The sequence below is a fragment of the Scyliorhinus canicula genome, chromosome 1, assembly GCF_902713615.1.
Source record: "Scyliorhinus canicula chromosome 1, sScyCan1.1, whole genome shotgun sequence".
In the NCBI taxonomy this organism is placed as follows: domain Eukaryota; kingdom Metazoa; phylum Chordata; class Chondrichthyes; order Carcharhiniformes; family Scyliorhinidae; genus Scyliorhinus; species Scyliorhinus canicula.
In genome coordinates, this window is record NC_052146.1 from 212,548,597 (window position 1) to 212,576,032 (window position 27,436).

At 42.5% G+C, this 27,436-nt stretch overlaps 1 protein-coding gene across 2 annotated transcripts in view; it reads right to left on the reverse strand.

Annotated features, from left to right (window-relative positions):
- aplf (aprataxin and PNKP like factor) overlaps positions 1-26,367 on the reverse strand; it is a 58,567-nt gene extending 32,200 nt beyond the window's left edge. Inside the window, exons 1-4 of one of the 2 annotated variants that reach the window (XM_038807085.1) lie at positions 26,258-26,367; positions 17,424-17,584; positions 16,187-16,400; positions 9,634-9,763 (exon numbers count right to left, since the gene is read on the reverse strand). In XM_038807085.1, the coding sequence (XP_038663013.1) occupies positions 9,634-9,763; positions 16,187-16,400; positions 17,424-17,584; positions 26,258-26,275 (523 nt within the window). In that variant the 5' untranslated portion in view covers positions 26,276-26,367. The remainder of the gene's footprint in view (positions 1-9,633; positions 9,764-16,186; positions 16,401-17,423; positions 17,585-26,257) is intronic. The other variant, XM_038807096.1, reaches the window with a different exon arrangement.
- Positions 26,368-27,436: the final 1,069 nt, after the last annotated feature.

A 27,436-nucleotide genomic window follows, 5' to 3' on the forward strand; every position in this document is an offset into this window, starting at 1 on the left:
GGTATTCTATAGTGTGACTGGCCACATATAACAAAATCTGTAATGTTAGCCTGATACCCTGGAGTTTTTATTCAACATCCTCAGAGTTAGGGGCTGTTTAGCACAGGGCTTAATCGCTGGCTTTGAAAGCAGACCAAGCAGGCCAGCAGCACGGTTCGATTCCTGTAACAGCCTCCCCTAACAGGCGCCGGAATGTGGCGACTAGGGGCTTTTCACAGTAACTTCATTTGAAGCCTACTTGTGACAATAAGCGATTTTCATTTTTTTCATTTTCATTTCATTTTTCATATCGGACACAAATTGAATCTCTGCAAGTTTCACCTGTGGTATTCACCTTCCCCGGGAGGTTAACAAAGTTAAGCAAACTCTGGAAAGGTAAACTGCCCTATTGAAAGTAAGAGGCTCAATGAGCCATTGGCATTTTGTCATTGTTAAAGATTGATTTAATTAATTGAAATGGAATACTTTGAATGATCATCACTATTTCAGGAGAATGCTAATTAAATTATCTCAACAATTAAAATAACAATTCAAACTCGTGGACAACTTTCCTTAAAAATAATCGTAATTAATTCAATTCAATTTAACGCAGCCACAGAAAAGGCCACTGTCTAAAGCCTACCCCCCATACTGTACAGAGGGGTTGGTAATGGTGTAGAACCCCTCGGGCTGCATTCTTATCATTCAATGTGCAAAGTAAATTGTATTGAGGCAGCTAAAAGTGCAACATACTCTAGGGAATAAAGTTAATATTGTACCTTCTATAATGTCCAACTTCAAATGTTGTGGGATGAACTTTTAGATATTTTATGAATAAAGCATACATTTGGAAACAACAATTGTACATGGAGTGCTATGAGCAAAGAAAACACCCTCTTTAAGATTCAATGACAGAATATACTGTTGTATTAATAAAAAAGCAAAGAAGAATGCTGGTTATCTGGAAGCCACCATTAAAAGTTAGATCTACTTCTGATCCTCTGGCTCAAAGTGCACACTAAAACGAGGGTGATGACAGTATTGAGTTTCACAGTGATGTTATGCATGATTGATTACATTGGCTACATTACATGTTTAGTCTCACAGATTAAGAGTGTCCATAAGAGTGACAAGACGGAGATAAATGGGTGCCCACGCCACCCATACTGCAGCATGGGTCAGTGCCTTCAGGCGAGAAGGGGACAAACTAGGCATTTAAAACAAAAGTTAGTTGGTCGATCTTTCACTATACTTACCACACTTCGGTTGCTATGAGACTGAGGGAGCTACACGGTTAAAGACGGAAAGCAAATTTAGAATTTCTACTTGCATAGTCAATAATTTGCTTACTCAATCTCAGCATGTATATGAAATCAAAAATCTTCGAGGATAAAATACCATCTTTGCACTGGTTTTTAGTTGTGAGCACTGCCAGTAAGATAAGGCATTGTCACCAGGCAATGTGTACAATAAACCAGTTTCCACCATCTGCCATAGAAGATTCCTCTCACTACTTGCATTTTATTTTGGATTGTTTACCTCCAAAGAATAAATAGAAAGCTTCAGTACTTTTGGAACTGAAGTGGCAAAAACCCATAATGATCCACTATTCTGTTCAAACCATACTCCCTTCCCCACATGTTCGATACCTAGTCCCAGCTTCTGCTCTACCCCATGCAAGATAAATTTTCCTTTATGTGGCCAAAGACTCTCAATGGCACAAACACTGTAAAAGGATATGCAAGCAACTGCTACGAAAGGGTGATTTCTTGATCTATAAGACCTACTCAGGACATAAAATCTTGAACAGTTGCAAACACTACAGAACACAGCTGATCACAGCAATATTACTGGAGACACATGCAGCCAGGAAGAAAAAGGAAGCACAATGTAACCCAGGAAAATATAATGAAGCCCTTCGTCAACTGAAAAAGGTTGCCATTACTTCCTCATGCAAAAAGTGTCTGCATATCTTTCCCCGTGTATTTTATATGGCTTAACGTCATTAAGCATGCGGATGAACTTGGGTACGCTTCAGAAAAAGCAGTAGGTTTAACTAAAACAGTTGGTGCTCCATACCTTCACTGATTTTACTTTTTCTTTGTTAAGATTAGAAAGCTGGAGCTTGAGTGTTTAGAAGTCCTATTCCAAGCTCTATTTCTTCAGCTTTTTCAACCCTTCCACTACCTCCGTTGTCTATCTGCTTATGTCATCCAATCCTGGATAAGACGCAATCCCTCCAATTAAACCAGAGAATACTGAAGCCACTGGGGTAAATTTTTATTTTAGATTGTTTACATACAAAGAACAAATAGAAATCTTCAGTACTTTTGGAACTGAAGTGGAAAAAACCCACAATGATCCACTGTTCTGTTCAAACCACAACCCCCCCCCCCCCCCCACCCCCCCACCCAAAACACACAGACTTTTACAACTCTCACTTCCGATTCCATTTTCTCCTCAGCTACTCTCATGTAGAACCAGACTATTCGGTGTCCTTTCTTCTCCACAAAAAGGACTTCTTGCATCCATTGCAAATATTGATCATCTCCCACCCTGCCTCAGCGCATCTGTTCCAGTAACATTTGTCCATGCATGGTCACAAGACTCAGCCATTCCAATGCTCTCCTGTCCTCCCAAATTTCAACCGTGGCAAACCTCAACTCTTGTACAAGTCTGTTACATGTTTTCTACCATACTCCTCATCCCACTCACCTTTCACCTCTGTGCTTGCTGAACTGCATTGGTTCTCAGGCACTCAACAGCTCATCTCCTTACCATCATTTGTGACCTTCTCAAGCCTTACAATCCCCCAAGAATTCTATGTACCTCCAACTGTGTCCTCTTGTGTATTACCATTTGCCTTTAACCCACAAATAGTCGCCAAGCCTTCAGCTGTCCAAACCCTAAACTTTGGAATTTTCTCTGAAAATGTCTTTTCACCTCCATTTCCCTCTTTTGCTTCAAGGTCCAGCTCATCCTAATATTTCCTTCTTTACCTCATTGTCAATGTGCTTGTACCATACAAATGTAAAGTGTAGTAATAAAAACTGACAAGATTCTCTACTGGCTTTGAATAAATTTATCAATGTTTGGACTGAAAGCCTCAATTGCTCTCAAATATCAGAGCACATTGGTGGTGATTTGCCCTAAAGGTATTCCTTTGTTCCAGCAATTTGCTGGAAAGAGCCCAGTCTGTTCATACACAGCAAGAGTTTCTCGTTGCTGCTGGCATGAAACATCGTCATAAAATCAGAACTGTCTTCATCAAAACACTCAAATAAAACAGGATTTTCAACTAAGATTTTCAAGTGTTGAAGAAACTGTGGCATATATTTAAATGTTTGATCTCTGAAGTTTAAAAGAATGAGAGGTGATCTCATTCAATGTATAAAATTCCTGAAGCATTTGACAGATACCATGAGGCAGTTTCCCCCGGCCAGAGAGTCGAGAACTGGAGGTCACAGACTGAGAGTATGGGGATAACCATCTAAGACTGAGGAGAAGGAATTTCTATACTCAAAGGGTTGTGAATCTTTGTAATTCTATACCACAGATTTAGATTTGTCACGTGTACAGAGGTTCAATGAAAAGTATTGTTCTGCATACAGTCAAAGTAGATCGTTCCATACACAGAAAACATAGGATAGGTACACAACGTAAATACATAGACAGAGAGCTGGGGATGCTCAGTCAATAAGTTTATTCAAGGCTGAGATTACTTTTGGATTCAAAGCACATTGAAATTGGATGGAAAAGTATAACTGAGGTAGATGTTCAGCCATGATCTTATTCTATGATGGAGCAAGCCTGAGGGGCCAGCTTGGCTGACTCCTGCTCATTTGTTCTTGTAGGCAAAGTACTGACAGTGGAAAATAGCACAGAAGTATTTTAGGTGTTAAAGTGCAAGACATTGTAAAGTGCACAGTTTGATTACTGAACATGGAAGTAGTGTAGGCACTCTGAACATTTTTGTTAATTGGATTGCAAACCGAGAATACTTTCACAGAATCTTCACTGCAAAAGTTAGTGTTGCAGAAGATTCCTAACCATTGCAAAACCTGGTGTACAATATGGTGCCTGGGGAGATATTGGAGTTTTGGTGGCAGGGTGTTCTAACAGATGAATCACCGGAAAGCTGCCTAATGCCACTATTTGAAAATGAGATGAAAAATGAAATGAAAATCGCTTATTGTCACGAGTAAGCTTCAATGAAGTTACTGTGAAAAGCCCCTAGTCGCCACATTCCGGCGCCTGTCCGGGGAGGCTGGTACGGGAATGTCGGTATGAAATGGGGAAAATTATCTATTGCAGCTTTTCCTTGCCGATTCGATATAATACATCAATATGAACTATTGCCACCTATTTGTGGGGATCAACTAATGGCACTTTCTTTAAAGAAATTCACATCATCATACTGCCATTTTATTTACCAATCCTTCCCTTTCCATTCATTCTATCCAAGGGTTTGTTTTGAATTACATTGTTATTTCTTTGAGAAGAACCACTGGGACCCAAGAGTCAAACAATAAAACTAAAGCAGCTGCAAATACCAAGTTACAAAGGAGAGTTGGAAGCAGCTGCTTATTTGTAGAATGTGAACTTCTTTCAAAGACTGAAGACCAGTCATATGGAACTAATTCAACATTTTTCCTTTTTTATTAACTTCCATAATTGGAACTATACCAAAGTAAAGCAGAGATTGCTGATAGGTCTCAGAAGAATTCTGAATGTGCAGAATAACATTGAGCACTACAGTTCAAGGACTTTCAACCCGAGCTGTTGAAGAAAATATTAGCAAAGCCATGTAAATTGCCCCAGGTAGCAGCCTCAACTGTAATCTTAAGAGGAAGTCTTTCCAAATCAACCCTAATATAACTAGTATGGATTCTATATTCCTTAACTCTAAAGCAAATGGATATAGATAACCACTCAATTTCCTAACTTTTATTAATTTATGCAGCATTTGGCACTGTTGTCCTGGGAAGTGAACCAGGGAATGTGATCTGCCCGATTTGAATTTGAACAAGGATGGGCAGTTAAGGATATGGGATTCGCCTGTACCCGGCGGGGCGGGGTGGGGTCCCGGTGGCACGGAGTGGCACGAACCACTCCGACGTCGGCCCGCCCAAAAGGTGCAGAATCCTCCGATTGTTCTCCTTAGAGCAGGGAAGGCAAGGGACAGCATGGTGACACAGTGGTTAGCACTGCTGCCTCATGGGGCTGAGGGCTCGGGTTCGATCCTGGCCCTGGGTCACTGCCCGTGTGGAGTTTGCACATTCTCCCCATTTGCACGGGTCTCACCCCCACAACCAAAAGACATGCAGGGTAGGTGGATTGGCCATGCAAATCACCCCTTAATTAGAGAAATATTTTTAAAAGAGCAGAGAAGGCTGAGGGGGGACCTGATTTGAGGTATATAAAATTATAAAGGACATAAAAAGGGTTGCTGAGAAGAAACATTGCCCCTTGGATGAGGGATCAATAACCGGGGGGGAGGGGGGGGGGGGCATGAATTAAAGTAAGGGGCAAGAGATTTAGAAGAGACTTGAGCAATAACCTTTTCTGCCCAGAGTCTGTTGGGAATCTCGAACTCACCCCTGAAAGGGCGGTAGAAGCAGGAACCCTCACAATATTTAAGAAGCATTTAGATGAGCACTTGAACCGCCACACCATACAATGCTACAGACCAGGTTCTGAAAAATGTGATTAGAATAGATAGGTGCTTGATGGCCAGCAAAGGCATGATGGGCTGAAGTGCTGTAAGACTCTAATTCTGACTCTAACGGCATTCTCCATGGCAACTCCTCCACCAGAGTTCACTTGCCAATCAACTGGCTCTCTCTCATCCTGCAGTATAAATTATTGTTCCCCGTTGCGATTGGAGAATTCTTGCGATCTGTCCTGATGAATTCAAGACAAAAAGCATGGGCGGGATTCTCCGTTGCCCGACACCGAAATTGGGAACGGCGATCGAGCGGAGAATGGCTCCTGATGTCACAATTGCAGCAGGCGCCAGTTTGAGCCGTGTCATGACGCTCTGCCCCTTCCAAATTGGCATCACCGAGACGTACGGCACACACATGTCGCAAACCCGTTGGAATGTCATAAGCAGACCCACCCGCAATGCTCCGCCTCTGATGGGCCGAGTTCCCGACGGCGCGGGCTAAGTGTGGTCTAAGAGGTTGTGAACCTGGCGTGGCTGCTGCTGCAGAGAGAGATGGTGTGTGGACAGTGTCCAGCACTGCCACTCTTGGCCGCGATCCCTTCCTCTGCCAGGAGGTGGGCTGTGAAGTCGGGGTGGACGGTACATGATCCAGCACAACTGGCGCCAACTTTTCCGGCGCGATCGGTGTGTATGTGTGGGGGGTATAGGCGTACGCGCTGCTGCAGGTTGTCAGTCCTGCACATCTGCAGCATGGACCTGGCAATTCCCCAACCGTTTTCCGCACGTGATTCACGCGGCGCCAGTGCTAGCCCCTCACCGGTAGCGGAATCGGTTTGAGTTTTGTGCTGATTTTCCTGTCGGGAAACACCACGGATCCTCCGTTGGCGTCGGCACTTAGCCTCAGCAACAGAGAATCCAGCCCCATGTCTCTATTATCAGCAATAGTCACATTCTGTACTGCCGAAAGAATGTACGTCAGTAAGAATTGTGATGCCTGCACCCCAGCAACCCCACCAGTGTGGATGAAGGAAAATATCTGAATTTATGATTTAAAAAAAGAGGGTTGCAATCTTGATTTTTAAAAAAAATCATAATCTGAATGCAATATTAAAACTGCAGTTCTAGATTCCGAAAAGATGCACAGAAATTGTGCTGTGGTTTCAATGGGCAAGTCACAGCTCACCAGATGTATGTACTCCAGTAACTCTAGCTTATTAAGTATTTTTAGGATGATTTAAATTGTTCTGCACAGAAGACAGAGTTTGAAGTGATCACAGTGTCTGCGAGTGAAGGCCACAGGGAAGAGACAGGATAAGATTTCATCCTTGGAACTTCCCAACCTACTTTCTGGATAGATGCACACTCAGGAAGTGTAGCTGCAGATGATCATGCTCCAAATGTAAGTAGGGAGTTCTGGCTTAAGAAATACAACTGATGATAAATTCCAAGCATAATAGTAACAAAATTCCTTTCGAGGATTTTTAGTTGCTCAATGCTTTATTTTTATTGGCTCCATTTATTGCAAGTATCTAAAGAAGCTGTTGAAGATTCAACAGATTATTTTATTTTACAAGCAACAAAAATAAACAAGAAAATAATGTAAAATGCAGCAGCAGCATTTCGGATTGAAAGCCATGGGTTGTCAAAACATTCTGCTGGGATGCTTTCCCAAACATAGTGGTTGAAGTTTATTTTAATCAACAAAATCACTGCAAAAACGACAAGGAAGAACAGTGACGTGGAATTTATTCAATATGGTACAGTTAAAATAATGAAAAATGTTTATAGAACTGGATGAGCAGAAATTACCATAAATGAATTATTACTGAGAATACCATTGTCCTTGCTACAAAGTCCAGTAACTAGTCATCGATTTCAACCCTCCCCCATACCACTGTCTGAAGCTGAAGTAATCTTAATGTCATATCTGACTACAAAATGAACTTCCAAACACATATTTGTGCCATCACTAAAACCATCTATTTTCAATTCCTCATCACCCAACTTCAGTCCTGCCTCAGCTAATCTGTCACTGAAACCTTCATCCATATCATTGCTCCCCATAGTGGACTATTAGTCATCCACAATTATGCTGCCCACATCCTAACTTGTTCCATTCACGCTACATCCCTGTGCTCACTGATCTGGACTGGTCCTGGTTAAAGAATACCTTACTTTTAAAAAAGAATTCGGATTCTTATTCTCACCCCTCTCCCCAGTAATCCCTTCTATAGGATCCATTCAGTTCAGAAGGAGGCCATTCACCACACCGGGTCTGAAAGAGCACCTTACCTAGGCCCACTCCCCTACCCGATCCCTATAACCCCACCTAACCTGCACATCTTTGGATCATGGGAAGAAACCCACGCAAATGCAAGGCGAATGTGCTAAAGCTACATAGTCACACAAGGCTCGAATCGAACCCAGGTCCCTGGTGCTATGTGGCAGCAGTGCTAACCACTGTGCCACCCATATATAAATTCCACCAGTTGCCATGGTGAAATTTGAACCCACATTCCCAGAGTATGAGACTGGGTCACTAGATTACTGGTCCAATTACATTACCACTGCACCAGCGCCTCTTCTAGCTCCACAAATCTCCAAGATATCAGCGCTCCTCTACCTCCGGCCTCTTGAGCATCCCAATTTTAATTGTTCCATTATTGGCAGCCATGCCTTTGCCTAGGCCCCAAGATCTGGAATTCTCTCAGTAAACCTATCCTACTTTCTATTTCTCCTCCATTAACAAACACCTGTCTTAATATTGTTGTCAAATTGTGGTTTAAAAAAAGCACTTTAGGGTACTTAGTTATGTTAACGACACTATATAAATGTAAATTATTCTTGTTGCAGCGGTCTCATTAGGTTACCTAATAAAAAATACCACAGTTCAAGAAGACAACCTACAAACATCACCAACTGCACAGGAGCGAAGAAGGATAGGCCATAAACATAAAGCCACTCACATCACAAGAATAAATACAGCATGCAAAACATGGGACTGTAGTGCAAGTTGTATAGATGGCCTATAACAAGCAGGCAATTCCAGACTTTATCTGACATCAAAGGGCAATTACAACTTCACCCATTGAGAAAGTCATCACGTGGCTTCAATAAATGAGTAGATAAAAGCAGCATTACGTGAAAAATGTTTTAATCAACTAATGAAGCACTTAGGGCAGCACTGTGGCACAGTGGTTAGCATTGCTGCCTCACGGCGCCAAGGTCCCAGGTTGGATCCCGGTTCTGGGTCACTGTCCGTGTGGAGTTTGCACATTCTCTCCATGTGTGCGTGGGTTTTGCCCCCACAACCCAAAGATGTGCAGGGTAGGTGGATTGGCCACGCTAAATTGCCCCTTAATTGGCAAAAATTAATTGGGTACTCTAAATTTTTTTTTAAACTAATGAGGCACTTTGAAGTGCAATTACCATCATAAAGTGAGGAAACACAACTGCTCATTTTTCCACAAGTTCCTCAAGCAACAACAGGATAAACTGTCATTGCAAATTTAGGGGTAACGTTTAGCTTACAAAATGGGAGTAGGTCCCTGCTTTTCTTTCAATAGTGTCACGGAACCTCTGAGAAGACAAAGGAAGCCTCATTCTAATATTATATCCAAGTGATGAAGGAGGATGACAGTTGACCCTTCTAGCAAAGTTTACGTTTTGTAACAGTGATCCTCATAAAGCTTTCCGAATATGTCTTTTAAAAAAATGTTATTGCAGAACCTACGGCAAGTTTGCACAATGGTGTTACTTTTCTTGAAGAAACAGCATTGACAATAACACATTATCAACATGACAACATAAAAATGTTGTACAAACCAAGTTCAGATCTGCAGGGCGCAAAGAAGGTGCACAATTGCACAGCAACCCTGTACAACTAGGCAGAAAAGTATTAAGAAAAAGTCTCACATCAAGAGGGAATTGAATCAAGCTTATTTGCTGTTAATGCAAGGAATATCTTTAGTAGTCTGCAGTCCTACCTTTCTTACTGACTGTAGGCGAAGGAGTTTGCATTTCGGTCATAACTTGCAGCATCCAAGCTGGCAAGGTTCTTTTCCTCTGCACAGAGTTCAGTGGTGCATGATTGCTCTTCAGTAGCTCATTCTTTGACTAAAAGAATATGAAATCGGCTTGGTTAGCAGAAGACATGTTAGACTGCATCACAATCCATTTTAATGTTTTACCTTAAGTGGAAGTACAAGATGAGGGTATCACAACAATACTCAATCCATCCTCAATTGATATTTACAAAGTTATTGCATAACAGTCAAGACATAAGACCTATCAATTGCCCTGAAAGTACTGATACTAATGGAGTACCTCCTCATCCGAGATGAGTTGGTCAGCCTGTATGGTGCTGCAGCTCACTTGATGACGTTACTGATACACACAGTGTCCAGAATGTTTTATTTTCAAAACTCATTAGAAAAGACTCTTTGATTATTTAACAATAAAATATATCAAAAACTTGACAATTATTAAGCTATCAAGCCTAGAAGTAAATGCAGTAAAAAAAATGCATTTTTGCAACACAACTAGAGAGCTATCAATCAGTTCTTTCAATTCCAAAAACCTTAAATCAATATCTTATGAATACTTTTGGTTGTTTCACAAAAAATTAAAAACAAACAGTACATTTGAGAATGATGTGCTCAATCCAACTTTCGCAACACACTTTAGTTATTGCTATTATGATCCCGGACCAGACACCAACAGTTGCCCAAGGTACCCCAATATTTTATTTAATTTTCAAGACTGTGAGGGAAGGATACTTGGGTCGTTTAAAAGATATTAAGGTAGGTAAGTCTCCTGGGCCAGATGGGATTTACCCCAGAATACTGAGGGAAGCAAGGGAGGAAATTGCTGGGGCCTTGACTGACATCATTGTATCCTCATTGGCTACAGGTAAGATCCCAGAGGACTGGAGAATAGCTAATGTGGTACCACTGTTTAAGAAAGGTAGCAGGGATAATTCTGGAAACTATAGGCTGGTGAGCCTCATGTCAGTAGCAGGTAAATTAATGGAGAGAATTCTCAGGGACAGGATTTATACCCATTTGGAAACAAATGGACTCAACAGCGATAGACAGCATGGTTTTGTGAAGGGGAGATTGTGCCTCACTAACTTAATCGAGGTTTTTGAGGAAGTGACAAAGATGATTGATGAGGGCGGTGGATTTTGTTTACATGGACTCAGTAAAGCTTTTGACAAGGTGCCTCATGGCAGACTGGTACAAAAGGTGAGGTCACACGGGATCAGAGGTGAGGTGGCAAGATGGATAAAGAACTGGCTCGGTCAGAGAAGGCAAAGGGTAACAGTTGAAGGGCGTTTTTCTGAATGGATTGTTGTGACTAGTGGTGTTCCACAGGGATCTGTGCTGGAGCCTCTATTGTTTGTAGCGTTCGTAAATGATTTGAAGGAAAATGTAGCCGGCCTGATTGCGGATGACACCACGGTTGGTGGAGTGGCAGATAGTGTTGAGGATTGTCAGAAGATACGTTGAGACTTGGGCAGAGAAATGGCAAATAGAGTTTAATCCGGACAAATGTGAGGTAATGCATTTTGGTTGGTCTAACATAGAGGGGAAATATGCCATAAATGGCAAAGCTCTTAAGAATATAGAAAGTCAGAGAGATCTGGGCATGATGCCCTCAGATCTTTGAAGGTGGCAACACAAGTGGACAAGGTACTCAAGAAAGCATACGGAATACTTGCCTTCATTGGATGGGGCATAGAGTATAAAAACTGGCAAGTCATGCTACAGTTGTATAGAACCTTGGTACTGCCGCAATTGGAATACTGCGCATAATTCATGTCGCCACACTACCAGAAGGATGTAAAGGCTTTGGAGAGGGTGCAGAGGAAGCTTACCAGGATGTTGCCTGGTCTGGATGGTGTTAGCTATGTGGAGAGGCTGAATAGACTCGGACAGTTTTCATTAGAAAGACGGAGGTTGAGGGGTGACCTGATAGAAGTCTACAAGATTATGAGGGGCATGGATAGAGATAGAGTGGATGAACAGGCACTCTTTCCCAGGGCGGAGGAGTTAGTCATCAGGGGGCATAGGTTTAAGGCCCGTGGGGCTTAGAGGAGATGTGCGAGGCAGTTTTGTTTAAGCAGCTGGTGGTGAGTGCCTGGACTGCATTGCCTGGGAAGGTTGTGGAAGCAGATACATTAACTGCGTTCAAAAGGCTTCTTGACAAACACATGGATAGGATGGGTATAGAGGGATACGGCACAAGGAAGTGCTGAGGGTTTTGGCAAAGGTTGGTATCATGACTGGTACAGTCTTGGAGGGCTGAAGGGCCTGTTCCAGTGCTGTATGGTTTGTTCTTTGCTATCTTTATCTACACACAAACAATACCGTCTCAGATCAAAATCCACTTTTAAATACAGTTAACAGACCCAGGAGCACTTGCTTAATTACAGATGTCTTGGATAAACTGCTTTGAGAAAGTCCCCATATTTTCAAGGTAGCCACCACCACCAGATTGGCAGTCCATTTCATTGGGGAAAATGGGAGGGAAGCTATGACCAATGCTCTCAAATCGGTGCCTTTACAGTACTCCCTCTCCATCTGCCCCCACATCTACTCCGTCCTTCCATACCACCCCTGCATCTTTTTAATGCTCGCCACCCAGTAGTAATATAACAGGTTGGGCACCGCAAGACCCCCTGACTGCCTACCCCATTAATATCCTTCAGGAACCAACCTGCAGGTCTCAAACTACTGTTCAACCTGCCAGCCTTTGAGAAACTGCTCATGTCCTGTTCACAGACAAATCTTTAACCCACTGTTTTGAGAGAAACTGCTCCTGTTCACAGACAGATCAAAAGTCGCTGTTTTCAGGGAAGCTGCATGTTTGTCCAGATCCCAATCTAAAACTGAATTTCAAAACTGAAAACTCAACATCTGACTGCTTCAGCCTCGGTTTCTGCCATTAACTGCATCATCTTACTAAAACCAAAAATGTCTCTAATTATCTGCTCCCCAGGGAACCTCATTTATATAAACAAAATTCCATTAGCGCAATTTATATGATGATTTAACTGTACCTGTGTCTCTAAAAAGCTGGCCGTCTTTCAACCCAGGATTTTTAAAAACATGACTACAGTAGTCACAAACTATCCTAGGCTTTTAACACTTACTGCAAAAACTACATATCATACAATATATCTGAATTTCCTATATTCATCACATCACTGAAAATGTTCATATTGAAAAATCAGGAAGCAAATTCAGAATGGCATAGGGTTAACACAAAGATCCTAACTACATGAGTGGGGAGCATCTGCTGTTCCAAAGTAGGGAGGGACAACTAGACCACAGAATGTCTTCCAAAACCAAAAGTGTAAATGATATTGTTGTTTTCCACACTCTTGATAAATCCCCAGGGCTGGATGAAATGTTTCCCAGGCTATTGAGTGAGGCAAGGCAGAAATAGCTTGGGTACTGGAATAAAATTCCTCTCTGGACACTGGAGAGCTGCTGGAGGACTGGAAGGTAGCCAATGTGGTCCCATTATTCAAGAAGGGAAGGGATAAAGCAGGAAACTAGAGGCCAGTCAGTCCAACTGCAGTGGTGGAGAAACTACTAAAAGATATTCAGAGAGACAGAATTAATCTGCATTTGGAGAGGCAGAGGTTAATCAAGAACAGTCAGCATGGTTTCATTCAGGGGAGATCATGTCTGATCAACATAGCTAAATTCTTCAAGTAAGTGATCAGACATATAGATGAGGGCAATGCATTTGACGTAGTCTACTTGGACTTCAGCAATGCTTTTGATAAGGTCCCACATGGGAGACTGATAGCGAAGCTAAGAGCTCATGGGATCCAAGGAAATTTGACAAATTGGATCCAGAATTGGCCGAGTGGTAAGATGCAGGGGTTGATGGTCAAGGAGTGTTTTCCTGACCGGAAACCGGTGTCCAATGGGGTCCCACAGAGATCAGTGTTGGGGCCCTTGCCGCTTCTGGTTTATACAAATGATTTAGATATGAATATAGGAGGGTTGATAGCAAGTTTGCGAATTATACAAAAATTGGTGGGATGGTAAATAGTGAGCAGGATAGCCTTAGATTACAGAAGAATGTAGATGGGCTGGTTAGATGGACTGATCAGTGGCAAATAGAATTCAATCCAGATAAGCGAGGTGATGCACTTGGGCAGGACAAACAAGGCAAGGGAATCCATGATAAATGGCAGAACGTTGGTAAGCACCGAGGATCAGAAGGCAAAGGAGGTTTACCAGGATGTTGCCTGGTCTGGAGGGTGTTTGCTCGGACTGTTTTCATGTAGGACTTAGTGTGCATGTTCCCCGATCCCTTAAAGGCAAGTGGATAAAGTGGTTAAGAAGGCACATGGTATACTTGCCTTTATCAGCCGAGACATAGAGTTCAAGAGCAGGGAGGTTAAGCTGGAACTGTATAAAACTTCGGTTAGGCCACAACTAGAGTATAGTGTGTAGTTCTCGAATCAACATTATAGGAGGAATGTGTTAGACTTCTTTGAGGAGGTAACAAGCAAGTTAGACAAAGGAGAACCAGTCGACGTGATTTATTTAATTTCCAGAAGGCCTTTGCTAAGGTGCCGTGTAGGAGACTGTTAAATAAGTTAAGAGCTCATGGTGTTCAGGGTAAGATCCTGGCATGGATAGAGGATTGGCTGACTTGTAGAAGGCAGAGAGTGGGGATAAAGGGGTCTTTTTCAGGATGGCAGCTGGTGACTATGGTGTGCCTCGGGGGTCTGTGCTGGGACCTCAACTTTTAAAAATATACATTAATGATCTGGAAGAAGGTACTGAAGGCAATGTTGCTAAGTTTGCAGATGATACAAAGATCTGTAGAGGGACAGGTAGTATTGAGGAAGCAAGGGGGCTGCAGAAGGACTTGGACAAGCTAGGAGAGCGGCCAATGAAGTGGCAAATGAAATACAATGTGGAAAAGTGTGAGGTTATGCACTTTGGAAGGAGGAATTTAGGCATAGACTATTTTCTAAATGGGGAAATGCTTCGGAAAGCAGAAGCACAAAAGGACTTGGGAGTCCTTGTTCACGATTCTCTTAAGGTTAATGTGCAGGTTCAGTCAGCAGTTAAGAAAGCAAATGGAATATTAGCATTCATGTCAAGAGGGCTAGAATACAAGACCAAGGATGTACTTCTGAGGCTGTATAAGGCTCTGGTCAGACCTCATTTGGAGTATTGTGAGCAGTTCTGGGCTCCATATCTAAGGAAGGATGCGCTGGCCTTGGAAAGGGTCCAGAGGAGGTTCACAAGAATGATCCCTGGAATGAAGAACTTGTCGTATGAGAAACGTTTGAGGACTCTAGGTGTGTACTCGGTGGAGTTTAGAAGGATGAGAGGGGATCTTATTGAAACTTACAAGATACTGCGAGGCCTGGATAGAGTGGACGTGGAGAGGATGTTTCCACTTGTAGGAAAAACTAGAACCAGAGGACACCATCTCAGACTAAAGGTATGATCCTTTAAAAGAGAGATGAGGAGTAATTCCTTCAGCCAGAGGGTGGTGAATCTGTGGAACTCTTTGCCGCAGAAGACTGTGGAGACCAATTCACTGAGTGTCTTTAAGACAGAGATAGATAGGTTCTTGATTAATACGGGGTTATGGGGAGAAGGCAGGAGAATGGGGATGAGAAAATATCAGCCCTGATTGAATGGTGGAGCAGACTCGATGGGCCAAGTGGCCTAATTCTGCTCCTATGTCTTATGGTGATCTCTGCATTGAAATAAATCTCATTTGCAAATATTCTTACAAAACAACCATAACCTCCAAGGTTTACTGAAGAGGTACAGTATCTGTGCTCTTTGTTACAGCATTCCAAAACTAACCGAGAAACTATGGGAAATAAATATCCTATACAACATGCGAATATGTTTTTTTGGTCAAGAAATATCTGAGACTAACAATATTCATAATTTAGGAGTACAAGAGAATGTTATTAGACTAAAGCAAAGTGATAGTCACTTTGAACAAAGCTCTCCAGTAACCAAGTTATTAGAGTAAGATTAACTAACAATTCAATAAAATACAAACAGAACCATTTAGTGAGAACTTGTAAAAGAAATTGATGCATTTCACCTAAGCAGCTGTTTCTTTTGTGCAAGCCCAGCATCAGTAATTGAAACATGGAGCCAATCTCGCTTTCAGTCAATCCCATCCACACATATACTCATCACAGCAGAAAATCAATAGATAGCAATCAGGATGAAGATTTCTGAACTCAGTCCATCTTCTCTCTGCTCTGGGAGCTATGGCCAATTGTGACAGGGCCAAATAAGATAGATGAGTCTACATCAACTCGTTTTGGACACAATTTTACAACAAATTATCCTGCAGGTCAAGTCAAAACCCACAGCAGTCCCAACTCTAAAAGCCTTAGTCTGAATCCCAGAAGATTCCAGGTTGTCGAACAGGCCCTTACTCAACAAGCAGAGTGTTAGACTGGGGTTAAAAGGTTTGAATTGGTTTAAAACTTTAGATAGAGAGTTGGCTAATTATGCAAATCCTTACCATTTTCTCCAAAATGTTATTCTGTTCAATTGCGCTGGGTTGCTGGTGGGAATCGTCATCTGTTGTCAAAGCCCCAGATGATGTAGTGGGCTTTTCTGTGTAACCTTGAGGTATATCAGGACCTTTGTTGACATGCCCTTTACTCACATGCAAATTTCCTTGAGAATTAGGCTGCTCATCGGTGATGTCCTCAAAACTCGACAGATCACTGTTTCTGCAAGGCAGTAATTATAAAGGTAACATACACTTTCATTATCTCGACTAAATATTAACAATAAATCTTCTGCCCGTTAATAAAATTCCTGTTTTATGTTAGCAAATTTCATATGAAATTAACTTCCCTTTCATGGTTCTGTTCAAATTGGCACAACCATTTAAATGCTCCAACAAAACAAACCCTGACTGCAAAGTACTAAGGACTGATGAAGCCCATGTGAAAATAATTTTTATAAATTTACAAATAATTTGTGTTTAAGGAGTATAATAAATATGATTTATAAGTCTACAAATATCTGTTAATTTCCTTAAAGTGGGTTCTTTGAATGTGTTACTTGATGTATAACTTCTTCAAATTAGTGTGGTTTTGCAGTAACCCAATATTCCACAAATTTTACTTAAAACATAAATTTCACAAACTCTTAGGAACAGTAGATGCAGGATGAGGAAAAAGCTGAAGGGTGCAAAGAGGCTTAAGGGAAGGAAAATTTCTGGGCTTGAAAAGAAGTGTTAAGAATCATACTTTGCTGAGAGAACAAACTGTAACTTACTGCATTGCTTATCCCCCACCTGAGATGGAACATCTTAAACGTTGACACATAGGAACACAAGCAGAATTATAGAATGAAATAACTGACTAAATTTTCCCAATAAATTTTCGCAGCTGCATATCTTGCATTCACATGGAAAATGGAGCAGGTTTACAGCAGAATTATCCATAGATTTATCACTAAGATTCATGTGTGAAATTGGCAATTGCAAAGATAACTGATAATTAATCAATTATCATACAAAAGTAGCTTAAGGTTCAAACCAATCAACATGAGTTACAAGATTTAGATAATGATAGTTACATGTTCATCAAAATTTACTTTCTAAATTTTTATCATGTTGGAATGTGAAGTCAAACTTTAGAAAGGTTACATCTTTATGAAAACATCACCCTACTAATGTTGAATGTATCCACATCACATAGATGTGATTAATGTTTGTTTCTTTGTGAATTAAACAGACAAGTCACCTTAATGTCTGGTCAAAACTGGAGGAGATGACCTTATATATATATTTGTCTGGCAGCAAAGAAAAAGAGTCTCCTGGATTCAACAAATGCCATTTATCTTTCTCCAGGGGCAGAAGCTGGTCTCCACTTGAGGGTCTATAGAAGCATGGATTAATGTGTAACTGGAACAAAGAAAAAGAGAGAGATGACCAACAACTGATGCAAACTGTGCTCTACAAGTACACGTTGTTGCTTTTTAATGTTAAATCAACTTTTTTTCAGTTCTGATGAAAGGCCACCAGCCTGAAACAGTTTCTCTCTCCACTGATGCTGTCTGACTTGCTGAGTATGTCACGCATTTTTGCTTTTTATTTCTGATTTCAGTTCAGTTGCTGGGGTTTATGTTTAATTTCGAGAAATGCATTCTGATATTCAACAATTTTCCATGAGAAAAGGAACCATTTGCCTTGACAATAGGGGAAGCACGGTGGCACTGCTGCCTCACAGCGCCAGGGACCCGGGTTCAATTCCAGCCATGGGTGACCGCGTGGAATTTGCACGTTCTCCCCCTGTCTGCGTGGTTTTCCTCCGGGTGCCCCAGTTCCTCCCACAGTCCAAAGATGTGCAGGTTAGATGGACTGACCATGCTAAATTGTCCCTTAGTGTTCAAAGATGTGCAGGTTAGGTGGGGTTGTGGGTTACGGGGATAAGGTGGGGGAATGGCCCTGGGTAGGGTGCTCTTTTGGAGTGCCGGTGCAGTCTCAATGGGCCAAATGGCCTTCTTCTGCACTGCAGGAATTCTATGGTTCTATGAATAGCCATTGGTGTTTTTTTGGTAAAGAGATTAAAATTGAAGTAAGTTGCTTTTTAGAATCTCAAGGAGTGGAATTATTAAAACCAATTGGGTGACATTCAATTTTTAAGAATTCTTTCATTTAAAGTATAATACCGCATCAACTTCTCAAAAATATAGCAAAACTTGTAGTAATAGCAAAATAGGTCTAACTCAAGGTAATGATTACAGTAACAAAAGAGAATTTAACCATCTTCCCCTGATACTCAATGGTATTACCAAAATTGAATCCCCTCACTATAAAGATCCTGGGGGTTACCATTGACAGAAACAGAACTGGACTAGTCATATAAATACCATGACTATAAGAGCAGGTCAAAAGCTAGGAATCTTGCAGAGTAACTCACCACCTGACTCCCCAAAATCTATCCACCGTCTACAAAGCCCAAGTCAGTAGTGTGATGGAACACTCTCCCCTCGTCTGGATGAATGCGGCTCCCAAGGAGCTTGTCACCATCCAGGACAAAGCAGTTTTCTTGATCAGCATCCCATTCATCACCTTAGACACTCACCTCCTCCACCAACACCGCACAGTGGCAGCAGTATTTACCATTTACAAGATGCACTGCAGCAACTCATCAAGGCTCCTTCTTTGTGAAAGCATTTGCCTTACAAACCCACAATCTCTACCACCGAGAAGAACAAGGGCAGCAGATGGATGGGAACACCACCACCTGCAAGTCCCTCTGCAGGTCTGGAACCACATGGCCATTCCTTCACTGTTGCTGATCAAAATGCTGAAACTTCCCAACAGCACTGTGGCTGTACCTCCACCACATGGATTGTAGTGACTTAAGGCAATGGCTCCCACCATATTCTCAAGGGCAGTTAGGGATGGGCAACAAATGCTGGCCAAGCCAGAGATGCTCACATCCCATGGACAAATAAAATAAAAGCCAAGTGCACTGAAGGCCATTGTTATTAGTATTTTGGAATCAGATGCCATAATTCCATTGGCATAATTCCATCCTTTTTGAATTGTGTATTGGTTTCCAGTTGCTGAGTAAGCCAAGTTCTGTTTTGCACTACACTGGCGTCTGTGACTTTGTTTTTTATTAATGTTTTGGAAAATTCATTCTGCAACTGCAACCATAACAAATCACTTTAACAAAGTGGACACCCCCTTCAGGCATTTGGAATGTATCAAGCATACATGGAAGCATACACCACCTGGCTCTCACCAAAAATATTGTAGAGACAGTAGATTCCTGCAGAGCATCTCAACATAGAGACATGTATTGGCATCTACTATATTTGTCAATATTGCCAAAGTAAAGCAGACTGACAACTAAATAATAATAATAATCTTTATTAGTGTCACAAATAGGCTTACATTAACACTGCAATGAAGTTACTGTGAAAATTCCCTAGTCTACACACTATGGCGCCTGTTCGGGTACACTGAGGGAGAATTCAGAATGTCCAATTCACCTAAGAAGCACATCTTTCCTTGCCTTTGCCTCCCTGATCGCCTGCCGTAGAATCCTGTTTGGCTGGTGGTCAGCAGCACCACCCAGAGCTGCAGACTGGCTGTCCGACCTCTCGGAATCTCTCCAAATGGAGAAAATCAAATTCGCCATCCGAGGGTCAGATGACAGCTTCCACAGAACGTGGGAGTCATTCATGCAATTGTTCCGGGACCTGTTTGTGGCCAACGAACAAGAGGAAGAGTAGTTGGGTGGCCAAGAATCAGGGGGAAATGGACGGGAATTGGGGGAAGGTAGCCGGGGGGGGGGGGGGGGGGGGGGGGGGGGGGGGGGGGGGGGGGGCTACGGGTTTGTTATGGGGGTTTGTTCTCATGGTTTTATGCTTATTTATTTTTCTTGTTAATTTATTGTTTTTGTATTCGAGGGGAGGGGTTACTGGTTTTCTCTGTTGTGATAAAATTTGATTTTGAAAACTTGAATAAAAATTATTCAAAAAAAAGGAAGGACAAAGCCGCAAGCGACAGACAGTCTGATGGCAAGCTAAGGCCCAAAACCAAATTGTAAATAAATGCCTATAAACATGTGCCTCGGCCATGAAATGAAATGAAAATGAAAATTGTTTATTGTCACGAGTAGGCTTCAATTAAGTTACTGTGAAAAGCCCCTAGTCGCCACATTCCGGCGCCTGTCCGGGGAGGCTGGTACGGGATTCCCCATATTGGGGAATGTGAAATATGTATGCCGGCTAAAGGGGGTGGCCACAGTTCTTATTATGAAGATGCTTGCCTGTAAATATACATGTTAATTTTTGCGTGTTTTTTTTTCTAATAATTTGTAATTTGTTGGATATAAAATATGAAAACTCAATAAAAAACATTTCCAAAAAAAAAAAGCACGTCTTTCGGGACTAGTGGGAGGAAACCGGAGCACCCGGAGGAAACCCACGCAAACACGGGGAGAACGTGCAGACTCTGCACAGTGACTCAAGCCAGGAATTGAACCCGGGTCCTTGGCGCTGTGCAGCAACAGTGTTAACTAACCACTGTACTACCGTCCCACCCTTCATGCCACCCATGACTATTAAGACTTCGCTCCTCCCTCTGCAACTGGATCCTCGACTTCCTGACCCATAGACCACAACCAGAAAGGATAAACAACAACACCTCATCCATGATAGTCCTGCCAGGCTGCGTACTTCGGACCCGATTATACTCCCTAGACACACACTATGTGGCAAAAAAGGAAAGTTCTTGTTGTAGCAAAAGTAAAATTCTATTCCCCAACGTGGATTCGACATTATTTCCAACTAATTAAAAATTTGGCCAGCCTCAATAGTGATTCTTAATAACAGAATGAATAGGAACCAGGTGCCCTCTACTGGTGCAAAATACCGCAAACAAAAATGTGGTTCTGCATTCCAGCAAAGCATTCTTCCTTTTACCAAGTAACACCAATATTTTAATTAATCAGCTTTAGTAATAAGTCACAATATTTTTGAAAAATATAAATCAAGAGTGACTTTGAATAGATACAAAAGCATCTGTTCAAATTTGACAGGTTCTGCATAGTGTACAATGGGTATCACTCTTCAAGGTAATATATTCCCAAAATCAAACCCCAAGTTTCTGTGAAGTAAACTCGCCTTCCCTGCTCGCGGAGTAGCAAATGTGGCTAGAATACAAGTAGTTTTTTATTTAAATGCCTTTTACTTAATAGTCCTCACACATACAATCTGTCTGGCCAAAGATATTGCTTGGTCGTGATGAGCATTCTTCTTTAAAGTAAACAAGTTTCAAAATTTAAATGCCTGGCAGATAGGAGACACACACACACAATATGTGTGGCCAGACACACGAATAGAAAGAGTTACATTTTCTTCAAACCTCTGGGGTTTTTTTTGTGGGGGTGGGGGCGGCTTAAATTACTCGCTGATCGAGCCAGAAGATTAAAAATATATTTTTTTTTTTATTAGTTCATGGGTTGTGGGCAGCGCTGGCTGGGCCAGTCTTTATTGCCCATCCCCGAGGGCATTTAAGAGTCAACCATACTGCCGTGGATTGGAGTCACATGTAGGCCAGACCAGGTAAAGAGTTCCTTCCCTAATGGACATTAATGAACCAGATGGGTTTTTATGACAAGCAACAATAGTTTCATGGTCATCTTTAGACTTTCAATAGCTGATTTCTTTATTGAATTCAAATTTCACCATCTGCCATGGCGGAATTCAAACCCAGGTCCCCAGAGCATGATTCTGGGTCTCTGGATTATTAGTCCAGCGACAATACCACTACCTCCCCATATAAATTAGCATTACAGGAATAAGCAAAAACCTGAAATAAAAGTGACAAAATGTTTAACATCTTTCACCTTCTTGGTACAGTAACAAAAGAAAGAGTAATTATTAAGAATAACTCAAAGCAACGTTGAATCTCGGCATTCAAAGCTGACAAATAGGCTTGATCTGCCCATCTCACATCCGTCTATTCATGGCTAGAACTTGGTAATTAAGTCCTCAAGGCCCTGATTCACAGACAGTATCTCCTGCCTTTTAAGACCAACGACAAACACTATGACAGCATTAAATAAAAGGCACAGGGAAGAATTCTCCCATCTGGGGACTATGTCATGTGGTGGGGGTGTTTCCCGTTGTGTAGCCTCGCAGGAAAACACTCCAAATCCCCGGGCCCCAAACTCAATTATGCAGCCGGGTGGATTGCGCCATATTCCGTGGCAGGGCAGGTCTGGTGGCGCAAAGTTAGTCTTGCAACCAATATCACTGACTCACGACTGAAGAAAGAAGGGGAAGCTTCTGAAAATGAAGATGAATCTCTGGGAGCTCTCCCAAGGCCGGAAGATGGATCTCCTGAGAAAGAAGATGGCACTCCAGAAACATTGAGGCTGTGAGATAGACCCTCTCTAGGACACTGAATCAGGATGGTCCACTTGTAGATACTCCCTGCACCCACTACTGTGGCGTTCTAGGATCTAGGGATGCTGGCGGCCTCCAACCCAAACTCCGGAAGCAGACCCCCCAAGCATTGTTCTGGTGAGTCATGACATCAGCATGCCACATTGTTCCAGACGTGTTTCACACTACCGTGTTTTCCCACTGGTACCACGGAGAATGAGGCATTCATGGTCAGACCTTCATCTGCATCCCACTGGCAGGATGCAAATTAGTCTCACCCTGACCTCCAGTAGGTCAGCGCGAGACTATAAATTCATGCTGGAGTAAAACCGATTTCTGGGCCGCTTGCCAAATCCCCCCCACTCCCTTTATTGACCCTATCCAAACCCTTTGAACACCTGCACCAAATCTCCTCTTAGCCTTCTCTGCTGTCAGGAGAACAACCCCATGTTCTCCAGTATATTCATGTGACTATAAACCCACATTACTGGAACCACTCCAGTGATCTCATTTGTATCTTCCCCAAAACTCTTCCTAAAGTTCGGTGTCCAGAATTAGATGCAATTTGACTAAGGCTGAATTAATGTTTTACTGAGGTTTTGCACAATTTCCTGGCATTGGTACTTTATGCCTCTATCTATAAAGCCCAGAGCCAGGATCTAATTTCCTTTATTCACTACTTTACTAACACCTTCAATTGATTTGTGCTGTTAGGAAAACACAGATAGATTTGAGGGATTTCTATTCGTATTGGCAAATGTTAGAAATAAGGTACAGTTTTAAGTAAGATTAATGTAATGTTTCTGTGCCTGGAAGAATAAAACCTGTAGTTAGACTCATGCTGGACAAAGGTGTTTGAATGTATCAGGGTTGGTTAAGTTCCAACTGTGTTTCTATTGTGCTTAGAGACAGCTACCGCGTTAAGAATGAATACCAACTGTGGTTGTTTAGCAACCCCAGGAGCTTTTTAAGTTTTAGTTTAGCTAATTTGATTGCAGTTGAAAATAGGTAGTGAGAGTGAATGCAGCTCTCACAGCTCTGCTAGAGGCAGTTGGTTTAGAAGGGTAGAGAGGGAACATCTCTCTCAACTTTGCATGAAGAAAAGCCATTCCATGGAGTGATGGTTAAGAAAACAGGTGCAGAGATCTGAAAAGCAGCTAGTTAAGGAAACTAGAGAAATGAGAAGGTTTACATGACGTCTGAAGTTCAGTAAAAAGACAGACCGAGCTAAGAAGGGTGAGATGCCAGGAATATATCTGAAGTGATTTTCAGGTTTGTGAGATTTTACTACAGCCTGTGAAACGCTAGTTTAAATAACTATAGAAATTGGAGGCTATAAGGGCAGCACAGTGGCACAGTGGTTAGCACTGCTTCCTCACAGATCCAGGGGCCCGGGTTTAATTCCAGCCTCGGGTGACTGTGTGCGTGGAGTTTGCAAATTCTCCCATGTCTGTGCGGGTTTCCTCCATCAGTCCAAAGATGTGCAGGTTAGGTGGATTGACCATGCTAAATTATACCTTATTGTCCAAAAGGTTAGGACCAACATTCACTTGGGGTGCAGAGCACAGATTGTATTTTCCCACAGTCATCTTGTGTGCTAAAAAGATACGTTTTGTGTTAATGAGACCATTATAGCTTAAGATGTACTTTGTAATCCATGTTAATCTTTAAACGAGAGTGTAATTGTTGAACTAAGAGGGGAGTAAAGGCATGTTGTACCATAATCCAAATTTTTCGCAATTAAATAAAAAAAAAGTTGTTTAAACTAATTAGAGGTACTGTAACTCTGTTACTCCAAGTTTTATTACAAAATAAATGTTACGGTCTTTTGATCCAGGGTTCCATTCTGGGATCTTCCCGTCCGGTTGTATCAACTGGGATTGCAACAGTGCAAAAACACCCCCAGGTCTCTGTCCTTGCAGCTTTATTAAAATTGTAACATTTAGTTTCTCCTATCTCTCCTCATTCTTCTGACTCAGATGCATCATCTCAAGCTTTACTGCATTGAATTTCATCTGCTACATGTCCAGCAGCCTTTCTAAGTCTGTTATGTTCCTCACTTTCTGTAAGACTTGGCATTAGCAAGAGGGCAAGGCATCAAGTTATGTGACTGTGTTTACCACTACTTTTGATTAAGTACAGAAGCTCCCTTTACATTTTCTTTCTTTATTCTTTCATGAGATGTTGGCATCATGGGCAAGGCAAAGAAAATTAGTGAACCAGATGGACTTTTATGACAATTGATGATAGTTGTTCAGGTCACCATTACCGAAACGGGCTTTCAGTTCCTGAATCTCCTAGAAACTCTAACAGCACTCTTCAGGGTAGATTCAGGAAGGATGTTTACAACGGCGGAGGTGTCCAGAACCAGAGGTCAGTGTCTAGAAATACGGGGTAGACCATTTAGGACCAAGATGAGGAGAAATTTCTTCTCCCAGGGAGTGGTGAGCCTGTGGAATTCGCTACCACAGAAAGCAGTTGATGCCAAATGTTAGATCTAACTCTTGGGGCTAAAGATATTAAGGGATATGGGGGTGACAGAAAAGAGAGAAGCAGTAATAGGTTACTGAGTTGGATGATTGGCATGATAGAATCATAGAATCCCTACAGTGCAAATGGAGGCCATTCACCCCATCGAGTCAGCACCGTCCCTGCAAAATACCCTACCCAGGTCCAATCCCCCACTCTGTCCCAGAATCCCCACCTAACCTTCGGACACCAAGGAGCAATTTAGCATGGCCTATCCACCCAACCTGAACATCTTTGGATTGTGGGAGGAAACCGGAGCACCCGGAAGAAACCCATGTTGACATGGGGAATTGTTCTATATTATAGCCCACTAATTACTGACAACATGATTTATTAAATTAACTTTCATGAGTTTTAAGGTTTATAAAATGAAAAAGCCAAAATATTGATTAAAGAATAATATGTACACACACACACACACACACACACACACACACACACACACACACACACACACACACACACACACACACACCTCAATGTGGTGAGATGTTCATATTGCTAAACCCACTTTCTCCAGTATGCTGTCCCTTACTTCAGCACGAGACCTGCATTTGAAAATTAAAAGACCAACATTTATTGCCCATCCCTAATTGCCCTCGAGAAGGTGGTGGTGAGACAACACCTTGAACCGCTGCGGTCCATATGGTGTAGATAGTTAGTGGAATTAGGAAGGGCGTATCCATTGACTTTTGATTCAGTGGACACCAGGAGCTGAATTGGAAACTCAGCCGAGTCAGAATTTCCATGATACTCAAATACGAACGGTGTCTTTTTTTAAAAAATGGCCACTAAGTTTCCACGATATCACCGACCAGAGAAACAACCCCACAGATCCCTCCCCACTCTGAACATGGGTCCAATCAAACTCAGAGAAACTAACATTGAAGTTAAGTCATGAAATTAACCATATCAACTAAACATATATGTACTGCAATGCCCAGCCATCACATAAACCTAACTACACCTAGTATTCCTATGCAGAATGTCATCCCAGTACTAACCAGGCCTAACTCTACTTCGCCTCTGAGATTAGACGAGACTATGTGTTTTCTGAGGAGCCGGACTGCAGGTATGAACGACTCAATGTAACTGTAGAAGTTGCCCAATTACACGGTTTAGGCAGAAACCTACTTACTGGCTTGATGCGCAACATCCCATCAATCACCTCCAGGAGACCATGGTTTCTGGACACTCGTTTATCAGAAACCTAGAAGTGAAAGACATACGACCAAAAAAAAGTTACTTAATATTTAAAAAAACACTGGATTTTGCTATTTGAAAGCACTCAAGATCCCCACTTTCAAATGCACTGATTACGGGCAACATAGTCAATGGGAGTAAAAGATTGGTCTCATTGATGAGATGACAGAAATATCATGGCAAGAGACAGCGGAGATTTGTGTGACCATGGAGGCTATTTAAGACCATAATGCATCGGAGCAGAATTAGGCCGCTCGACCCATCCAGTCTATCTGATCATGGCTGATATTTTTCTCATCTCCATTCCTTCTGCTCATAACCCCTGATCCCAACATTAATCATAAACCTATCAATCTCTGTCTTAAAGGCACTCAGTGATTTGGCCTCCACAACCTTCTGCAGCAAAGAGTTCCACAGATTCACCACCCTCTGGCTGAAGAAATTCCTCTGGTTCTAGTTTTTCCTACAAGTGGAAACATCCTCTCCACGTCCACTCTATCCAGGCCTCTCAGTATCCTGTAGGGCGGTACAGGTGTAGGGTGTATGTGTTGGGGGCGGGGCTGGTGGGGGAAGGTAAGGGATGGGTGGTGGGTGGTGGGGGAAGGTAAGGGGTGGGTGGTGGGGGAAGGTAAGGGGTGGGTGGTGGGGGAAGGTAAGGGATGGGTGGTGGGGGAAGGTAAGGGATGGGTGGTGGGGGAAGGTAAGGGATGGGTGGTGGGGGAAGGTAAGGGATGGGTGGTGGGGGAAGGTAAGGGATGGGTGGTGGGGGAAGGTAAGGGATGGGTGGTGGGGGAAGGTAAGGGATGGTGGTGGGGGAAGGTAAGGGATGGGTGGTGGGGAAGGTAAGGGATGGGTGGTGGGGGAAGTAAGGGATGGGTGGTGGGGGGAAGGTAAGGGATGGGTGGTGGGGGAAGGTAAAGGATGGTGGTTGGGGGAAGAGGATAATGGATGGGTGGTGGGGAAGGTAAGGCGATGGGTTGGTGGGGGAAGGTAAGGGATGGATGGTGGGGGGGGAGAGTGGAATGGATGGGTGGTGGGGGGTGGGGGGAGTGTAGGGATGGGTGGTGGTGGGGGGGGGAGTGGTAAGGGATGGGTGGTGGGGGGAGTAAGGGAT